This window comes from Nuphar pumila, chromosome 3 (genome assembly GCF_984573655.1).
Source record: "Nuphar pumila chromosome 3, dmNupPumi1.hap1.1, whole genome shotgun sequence".
Classification (NCBI taxonomy): domain Eukaryota; kingdom Viridiplantae; phylum Streptophyta; class Magnoliopsida; order Nymphaeales; family Nymphaeaceae; genus Nuphar; species Nuphar pumila.
This window is the reverse complement of record NC_143251.1, coordinates 14,006,095-14,015,874: the sequence shown is the minus strand read 5'-3', so window position 1 is coordinate 14,015,874 and position 9,780 is coordinate 14,006,095. Positions and strand designations below refer to the sequence as shown.

Below are 9,780 nucleotides of genomic sequence, written 5' to 3'. Positions count from 1 at the left end.
TATTGATTATTGTGTGCCACATAAATCGGAGAAAACAAAAGATCCTAATGAATCTATAGACAACAACCAAAATGACGCTTAATATAAACGGAATGCCGAAATAAAAAGTAACCCAAATATTGATTATTTGCATGCCACATAAATCAGAAAAAAGAAACAAAGGCAAAAGATCCCAATGAAGAGAGAGAGAGAGAGAGAAAACTTGCATGAGTATGTAGAGAGCTTGGTGAGAAGCCATGATTGCCACCTGAAGCCATGATTGTGGGTTGAGGGCATGGAGTTGGGGTTCTCTACATGAATCTGAAAAAGAAGGCTTTCTCATATCACCAAACAGGAAACCTTCTTGCATGCCCCGACTCTCCAAAATTTCACTGGATCCCATACAAGAAGTCTAGACCCCCCACCCTCCCGCAACAAATCTCTAGAATCTTCGCACCAACGAAAAAATGAAAGCTCACGAAAGATACCAATATACCCACAACCCCAAACAAAATCTCTAGAAACTTTTACACCGACAAAGACAAAAAGTAAAAAAAACACCCTCTTTGATTTCTAAAACTACCACCTACCAGAGAAGATCAACCAAAGAGAGAAAATTAAAAGAGAAAAGACCCTCTATGTTAACCCAAAAAATATGCCTATAGGGGGGGAAAGGATTTAAAGAAAAAAAAAAGGACAAAACCACGCAAACTATACCCGCAAAAAAGTAAAACTAATACCACTATTGGAAAATAGAACTGTTATACAGAAAAACAATTGGGTAGCAGAGAAAAAAAAACCTTGGCCGTCTCCAAACGGCTCTATTTATGACTATGTTTTCATAAGAAACATGAAAATTCCTTGAGAGAAAGAGGAGGTGGGATCGCACAGCTTCGCGGGGAGAGCGGAGGGGTGTAGAGAGAGAGGAGATGGGGTCGCACATCCTTACAAGGAGGGCAGACAGAGAGACTAGGGCATAATTGGGGAGGGAGCATTTGGGTCAGGCCACCACTTTCATCCGCTGTCACCAATCATCACCATTGCCACCATCTCCATCTACCATCACCATGCTCACCATTGCCACCGCCTTACATCGAAATAGTGATTGTGATGGTGGTGGTGGTGGTGGTAGTAGTGATAGTGATGGTGGAGAAGTGTGGTGATGATGGAGATAACAGGGTGGAGGGAAAGAAAAAAAGCAGTAAAAGAAAGCTGTCACAAACTGGGTCTCGCTATTTCGATGTATACGTGAATTTCAGTTTCGTTGGCATAAGCCGAGTTTGGCTAAAACTTTTAAGCTTCCCTATTTCGATGTAAAGCTAATCTCAATTTCGCTGCAAAGTCGAGTTTCACTGAAACTTTTGAGTTTCGCTAGATACGAAAAAGTAAAAATGTCAGAATTTGCTTGAAATCGGGTGGTTAAATATGAGAGGAATATTGCGATATCTTGCTGCTATGCTGTAAAATACCATTATTTTCAAAGGTAGTACAGTCATTTTCTGATTAAACTAAATTGTTGAAGCACCATTCTTACTTCCAAGGGCCATCAATTCAAGCACCATGTTCATCTGATCTATTGACAGGAGTCGAGGCATTTCAGTGTCTATTGAATCAACTAAAGCCTCATCAAGATCATTTTTGTTTTCGTAGAGGGCTTCACATGCGATCCATGGATTTATTCTGCCATAACAGATGATTAATGGGTGGCAAGCAGTAAAGGAAAATGTCTAGTCTATCAAGAATGAAGAATCCAGCCGTCAAAACGCTCGTAATAAAAATCACATTCTTTTGAATATAGTTACATGCCATGGTTTTTGCCAAAGAATGTCTAGAAACTACAAATGAATGAACAAAACACATCAATTTTCGTAGAAATGCTTACCAGTAGAAAACAAGGGTATGTTCATGCATGGTTATATCTTTGAAGAAAAAATTCCTCACCTTAGCAAAAGCAAAGAGTATGAATAACCTGCTATATGGTAGACTGTAATCCATGCCCACTAGAAATATCCAAAATCAATGATGTTCTAAAGAATAAGAGAATTTTATTTCCAAGTATATGCAAAAATGATTCGGATGGTGTTATCCAAAGAGAGAAGAAAATGTTATGCAAGGAAAGAATATTTATTCCAAATTTTATCAATCATAACATTGCTAATATATTGCTTACCCAAGGGAAGTGAGCACAGTCAACTTGTCTGCATTGATTATCTCTTTGGAAGACAAATCATAGATCATTTGTTCCCTAAAAACGTGATTCAATCTGAGATCAGAGGAACACACAAAAAAACAAAGAGCATTGCCAATAAAACAGAAAAAAAGGAAAATGGTTATGATGGCCTTGCCTTGAGTGTTCACTTAGCTTCATACTTGTCCCCAGTCTGATGTGTTCCCTCATTTGCTGTGTAAACAAAAGATCGACTGCACTGTCAACGTCTTCACCAGCAATTATTAGAGCTCTTTTTGCTGCTTGTGCTTCAAAACCCGCCATATTTATGACATATGTCAGTGTCTTGTCACTCACTTGCAGCTGAAGAAAGCATGCATAAGAAAAATCAGAAACAGTGATAGTTAGAACAGTAAGTTTTGATGAGATCAATCGAACTTTTAATGAAGAAAGTGCACCAAGTACTGAATTGTTAAAAGTTAAAACTCAATGTCAAAAAGATAGACTAGAACACACTAAAATGATAACATCTATGGCTTTATATTTAGAAGAAAATAATATGATTACTTTTAGGTAAGGTAAGTTCATGAATCAACAGGTTATAATTTGGCATTTCTAGATAATGTCAGCAGACGCCTTCTGTTACAACTCTTGCTGCCATCCGATGAAATTTCTCAATAGCACGTACATCGCTTAGCCTATTTGGTGGAAATGAATTCTTTCATAAAAATCCAACTATCTATGATGCTGAAATTCTGATTTTTTGTTCATGAAAAAAAAGCTTGTATATCTCTCCTCAGTTCGACGGAATAAATATTCTTAGCTAGTCCACATGTCAAAAACTGGTTAGAATTAGTAGTAGAGTGATCTGATCAAGGTAACAGTACCTGAAAATATCTTTTTTGGGCAGATACCAAAGCTTTGCGAGATTCTCCAAAATGATCCCTGTGATAAGCCACAACTCCTTCCAAGAGCTCTAACCTCAAGTATCTGCATACATAAGATACGGGCGCTAAATTGGAGTATCCTTGTGATATAGTGCTAGATATGCATTGTGATAAGTAATCATTAAGATACCAACCATGTTAAAAATGTACAAATATGAAATTGTGACCCAGCGTGTCTTACTTGATGTGTTTTAGGTATCGACTGGAGATGGAGGAATTTCCCGATTTGAGCGTTCCATTGTAATAGTTCTCGATCGCTTTTCGAGCGTCTCTCAGTTGAATTGCTGCGTTAAAGGGCCATAAGATGTCCCGAAGCATAAAATTACACCATGAAGCGTCTATCCAGAGTACTGATTTATTGTCCATTCTCTAGAGATGAAGAAAAAGAGGTCCAAGTTTAGCAAAGAGGAAAAGGACTCAACTGACCAGAAACTTTTGAAGTTCTTCATGGCAGTTCAACTCACATAATCATTTTGAGTCTGTAAAGGAAAGGTCAACTGCAAGAAACAATTGCCCAAGCATTTAGTAGCAGAAAAATTTTGTGCAGCAGAATAGTTATTTAATGGACGGATTCCTGCATCTCTTACATGAACCTTCATATGCTCTGAAAGCATGACAACATATTTTAGGCATTTTCTTGATCAACTGATCATAGGAGAGCGTCTTATACGTAACTGAACGTCCAATCTAGGCAAACTAAAAAAATATGCATGAAACAAAGTAATAAGATATTAATTAATCAAAACTTACCGCTGCTTTAAACAGTGCTTCCTGAGCTTCCTTGTATTTGCCTGCCTTCATTAGACACTTACCATAGTGGTGAAGCATCAGACCAGTGAAAATCTTTCTGTCAATTGATTGTTTGGAACTCTCATTGAGTAAATTACTATAGTAACACCCGTAATCAAATGTACAGATGCGAGGTTGACGCACCTCTTTCCAGCAATTGACCTCATTTTCACCAGCGCTTCATAATTAAAGCTTTCACCCTCAGTAGTGGAGTTACGCGTAGAAGCATCGATTGCCCTCATAGCTTTAAATCTGCACTTACATGAGAGTTATGAGGCCTTTCCAATTCAAGCTGACTGAAGAAAAGGATCAATCAACATGAAAAATAGTCATAATGATGAATGTTATATATATATATATATAGAGAGAGAGAGAGAGAGAGAGAAGAAAGATACATATACATATGTCAATAATACAATAATATATAATAAACATATCAGGAAAACGATACTTGGGATACAAGAGATCATATTCCAAGTCAACCAATGCTAGGTCAAGTCTTGATTCATTGTGTTTTAAAACGATGCGGTTACATGCAAGGATATCATATTCCAGAAAATGCAGCAGCAAAAAGTAGTTGGTGGGACTAACAAATTTGAGTACTCATTACTGAAAGATATATATACTTTCTAAATGTCCCAATTTAAAGGAATTGCTGTAATACGAGCGTAGGGTGTTGAGATGAAGGCATCATCAAACCCAACTGGCGTATGGGTATTCCGTAGTTTTTAAAGGTGGACCATGGAAGAGAGGGTGGTCGTGAGGCCCACCCAGGTTTTACTCTCTTCTGCAAGGGAATAATAAGAGTGGCCCATATGGTCAAAGCTTAATGTTTGTACTTAATTTGTTCTAGCAATGTTTTTATGGTAAAAGAGCTCACTTGTGAAAAAACTTTCCCCGGTAACGGTTTTCAATTTTTATCAATAGCTTCATACGCACAGTCCAAGGAACCAAGAACAAAAGTAAATTATAAAAAAAAAAAAAACAGGCGGTGGCACGCATGGTTGTACATTCTTCCCGTCTATGACCATCTTTGCGTATATAACATCAAGAGATTAGCAGCTTTGTGTCCATTTTCGCATGAAATTAAATAACTCAGATTTTCTTGGCACTTGAATCACTTCATGTTTGCATGAAAAATTCCAACAAAGAAATTATGAACACGCAATCCGAGCAAACACACACACACACACACCACAAAAAGGCAACGAAAAAATCAAGAACCACAAAGAGTGAGAATTACATCATGGAGTCGAGCCACTCTTTGTGCTGCAGGTTCTGGGCCTTTTCCGTGGCCTTGACGGCCTTGATTTCCTCCAACTGAATCTTGATGGCCAAGATCTTGTTCTTGAACCCCAACTTGCTAAGAGCCTTCTCCCCTTCTCCTCCTTCCTCGTCTTTGAGAAGCTTGCCGGCACTGATCATCTTGATGGCGTCCGGCGTGCAATCGCATCGTGTGGCGATCTCTTGCCTGACCATGGCAATAGTTCCCACATCCAACTCTCCACGCCAACACCCGATGATCGTCAGCCTCGATGGTGCCGCCTCCTTGCCGCCGTTGCTGCATGTAGGCTCACCACCATGACCACTACTTGAACCTTCCATCGTGATATGTAACAAGGAAGGAGGGTGATTGATATCAAAGGCAGGACAAGAAGAGGTATCAGAATGATATAATATCAAACAGTGGTTTCTGTAATGAGCGAAACAGACGGTAGTGGGGAAATCAGATGGGAAGAGGAGGGAGAGAAGAATGGGATTCAGAGATGCCAAAATGGTAGAAACAGAGATCTTTGGTTGGGCGGGAGAGAGAGAGGGAGAGAGAAGTGGAGGGTCTCTTTTATCCTGTTCTTTAAGATGCATTTCATTTTCTTGCTGGCTTTGTTACCGTTGGAAACTATGAGAGAGAGAGGAACCAAGCAACTAACAATTCTTTTCAAAGAAATGCATATTTATTTCTTCTTGTTTCTTTTAAGTGAAGTCTTAGTTAATGGCCCATATTGAATACCTGCAGCGGATTTTAGAACCAGGGAGAGTGAAAGAGGGAGTGTGTTTTTGGTTGATGGCTTGCTTCGGAGAGGTTTTTCACTATGATACCAACTTCTAGCTCTGGTAGAGACCTTGGGACTTATTGGATTTCAACTGCAGCCGATGTTGCCATCATTCGAGATAACCCAAGGGATTTACCACAAATTATGGATAGCTTACTCCACTCTCCAATAACCACCTCCACTATTACTGCACAGTAAGGGTCCACTATCTTGATGGTTATTGTGTAATATCTCATGATTTTTTTTAATTATAAATTTAATAAATATATTTTTATTTAATAAATATATTTTTTTCGCTGCTTCAAGTGATATATATATATATGTGTGTGTGTGGGGCTGACGTCAATTTGGATTCGAAAATGGGTCATGGATCTACATCCATGATAGGATAAATACATTTTTTATAATAAATTATGGCTATATTAATAAGATAATGTATTTATTATAGATATTTTAAAGAGTTTGGAAGGAATGCACCTTCCTTAATGAAGTAGAAGTATTTCTATTTTAGTAAAGAGGGGACGTCTCCTCCTTTTCTCATACCATAAGACGAGAGAGAGCTCTCTCTCTCTCTCTCAACATCGGTTTTGAGAGAGAGGGAGAGAGCTGAACAAAGGGAAAAACAAGGAGGGGTTTTACCGTGGAGAGAGAAAAAAAACTCTCTCCAATGTCTCCTCTTTCACTACAAGAAAATTGTTAATTAGCGACGGAAATTAGCGACAGATTTTTTCCGTCGCTACTTAGCGACAGATTAGCTAGAGATAGAATCTGTCGCTAATTCGCGACGGATTAGCGAGGAAACGACTTTTATCGCTAATCTGTCGCTACTTAGCGACGGATTAGCGACTGCATGTTTTTGTCGCTACTTTTTATTACAAGAACACCATTTTAGCGACGGATTTAGAGAGGGAACTCTGTCGTCGCTAATCCATCGCTAATTAGCGACGGCGTAGCGACAGAATATATTCCGTTGGTATTTTGGTTTAGCGACGGCTTAGCGACGGAATGTTTTCGTCGCTAAGCCGTCGCTAAATGTCGCGTAAATCCCTAATCCCATCCCTCTTTCTCTTTTCCATGTTTCGCTGTATTGCTCCCTCCCGCCGCCCGTCGGCTCTCGCCACCGTCCGGCCGCCGCTGCTCGCCAGCCGCCGCTCCCCGTCCACCGCTCGCCAGCCGGTGCTCGCCAGCTGCCGCTCCCCGTCAACCTCGCTCCACCGTCCGGCGACGCGCAGGTAATCTTCTTCTTCTTCTTCTTCTTCTTCTTCTTCTTCTTCTTCTTCTTCTTCTTCTTCTTCTTCTTCTTCTTCTTCTTCTTCTTCTTCTTCTAAACGCAGGGGGTACGCCCCTTCCCTGCCGGAAACGCAGGGGGTTTAACCCCCTGCCGTGCTTTCCGGCAGGGGGGGTCGACCCCCTGCCGGAAACGCAGGGGGTCGACCCCCCCTGCCGTAAAGGCACGGCAGGGGGTCAACCCCCCATGCCGGAACTGCCTTTCCGGCAGGGGGTTTAACCCCCTTCCCTGCCGGAAAGGCAGGGGGTTTAACCCTCTGCCGTGCTTTCCGGCAGGGGGGGTCGACCCCCTGCGTTTCCGGCAGGGGGGGTCGACCCCCTGCGTTTAGCTGCCTATGTGGCTTGTCAAAAAAAAAGTTTTCTGTAATTCAGGCTATGCGGCCTATGTGACTTGTCAAAAAAAAAAACTGTAATGAAGCTATGCTGCCTATGTGACTTGTCAAAAAAAATATATGCAATGAAGCTATGCTGCCTATGTGACTTGTCAAAAAAAAATCTGTAATGAAGTTATGCTGCCTAAGTGACTTGTCAAAAAAAAAAAGTTTTCTGTTTTTGAATGCCTATGCTGCCTATATGAATCGTTCGAAAAATAAAATCTGTAGTAGGAATAACATGTTGCCGATGTGTATTGCTTTTGAAAAAAACAATCTGTTATGAGATATATTATGCTGTCTATGTGAATTGGTTTCAAAAAAAACTGTTTTTTAATGCATATGCTGCCTATGTAAATCAGTTTGAAAAAAAAATCTTTAGTAGGAATACTATGTTGCCTATGTGTTTTGTTTGAAGAAAAAAAATTTGTTATGAGATACCTACATTGCCTATGTGATCTGTTTTGAAAAGAATTTTTGTTATGGATACCTATGCTGCCCATGTGATCTCTTTTTTAAAAAAAAAAAGTTATTATGTGATCCCTATGTTGTCCATGTGATTAGCTTGAAAAAAAATTTGTAATATGTGTATATAAGATGTCCATATGGTTTTAAGTGTAGTTTGCATATATGTTGTCCATATGGATTTTAAGTTGAAATTTTTTTTGTAATGTATATATACAAGTTGTCCATGTTGTTCAATTTGTTAGTTTGTTAATGTCTACTGGTAGTTAGTTTTACTTCAATTTGTTTTCTTGAAATCTGGTTAGTTAGAGTATTTCAATCTATTAGTCTTTTATAATTATATTTTTCTTAGATAGATTGGTATTTAATGTTCTCACAATCAGTTAGTTAGATTAGGGCTATTTGAATTCTTTATGATAGTGGTGGTTAAACGGAGTTCACATCTTTTCTAGTAAACTAATTGATTGATTTACTATTCCTTTACTAAGTAGTTCAGATTAGAAATTGTCTATGACTTTATGTTAGTCGACTGGTTCAACATGTTATAGTTGTTTGTTAAATTAGCATCTTCTAGTTAGATTTGGCTTAACATATATACTATTTTTCTTTTCTCTTATTTCAATTAGTTAGAGTTGTTTTAATTTGTTTTAATTTGTTTTAATTTTTTTAGTTAGTGTTTCATCTTGTTTCATGATTAGTTAGTTTGTTACTTAATTTGTTTTGTTTTTTTGCAGATTTTTCAACGGAACCAACTCGTGCTCGGCCACCTGTGGTAAGTAAATGACAAAAACAATGCAAATCGGGTAAATACCCGTGGTGAGTAAGTGATGCAAACGTATCACATGTTATTTAATTTATTGAATGCAGCACTTTATTGTTCACACACTCACTTAGTTGTTGATATCTAGGACTGCTTTGTTGGAGTTCGGAGATCATGCTAAGCATGATTTTAATGTAGAAATATGGAAGTGTTCTTATTTTTGGAGTACGGAGTCCATGCTAAGCATGGTAGTAGTTAGTGAGATATTGAAGTGTGTTTGCTGCAGGTACATGTTTGCCATTTATTTGATATGAATGATTATGATGTATTGCAATGTTTGATGTAATTGTATCCATGCTTGCATGTAGTTACTTTCAATTTGATTTTGACTTCCATGTGAAATTTTATAATAAAAGCATGCTTCAAATGATTGTATCGTGTCATTAATAGTTTGCACATGAAAATATTAAGTTATCAATGCATGCATCAAAATTCTTGTTATTGTTTGACATAGTATATTGCATGATAAATTTGATATTTTCTTCATCGTAGCATTCTGATTGTTTTTTTCTTAATTCGTTAGGATACTATTCGTAACATCATACGACAGAATGACTGCAAACCGTGAATGGATGTACCGTAGGATAGTGGACAATGAGTTATCGCATGAATATATGGATGGTGTCGATAGTTTTATTGAATTTTCAACGGCGAGTGTCAGTACGGTAGACTCGGTCTATGTACAGATGGATTTAATCCATTTGGGGGTAGATCAACTCCATACTCATGCTGGCCAGTATTTGTAACTTCATACAACCTTCCACCAAGCTTGTGTATGAAACGTCTGAATCTTTTCTTGTCTCTGTTGATCCCTGGTCCGACCTCACCTGGCCAAAATCTTAATGTATATCTAAGGCCATTGATTGATGAATTAAAAGTACTGTGGGATGACGGTGTTACCACG

General features: G+C 38.6%; 1 protein-coding gene across 1 annotated transcript; it reads right to left on the bottom strand.

Annotated features, from left to right (window-relative positions):
* Positions 1–1,487: 1,487 nt before the first annotated feature.
* On the bottom strand, positions 1,488–5,487 carry LOC149842055 (uncharacterized). Its single transcript, XM_090000579.1, has 6 exons — positions 5,126–5,487; positions 4,027–4,134; positions 3,844–3,940; positions 2,325–2,509; positions 2,150–2,242; positions 1,488–1,659 (listed from the first exon to the last, which is right to left on the bottom strand). Exons 1-6 carry the CDS (start codon positions 5,485–5,487, stop codon positions 1,488–1,490), a joined length of 1,017 nt encoding a protein of 338 aa, XP_089856705.1.
* Between the last annotated feature and the right edge of the window lie 4,293 nt (positions 5,488–9,780).

What these genes read in the sequence shown, in the direction of transcription:
- LOC149842055 (XM_090000579.1), bottom strand. Translation starts at nt 5,487, where the DNA reads ATGGAAGGTTCAAGTAGTGGTCATGGTGGTGAGCCTACATGCAGCAAC. An exon ending in AGGTCAATTGCTGGAAAGAG is followed by an intron (nt 3,941 to 4,026) that starts GTGCGTCAACCT and finishes ATCAATTGACAG; the next exon opens with AAAGATTTTCACTGGTCTGA. An exon ending in AAGCTAAGTGAACACTCAAG is followed by an intron (nt 2,243 to 2,324) that starts GCAAGGCCATCA and finishes CTCTGATCTCAG; the next exon opens with ATTGAATCACGTTTTTAGGG.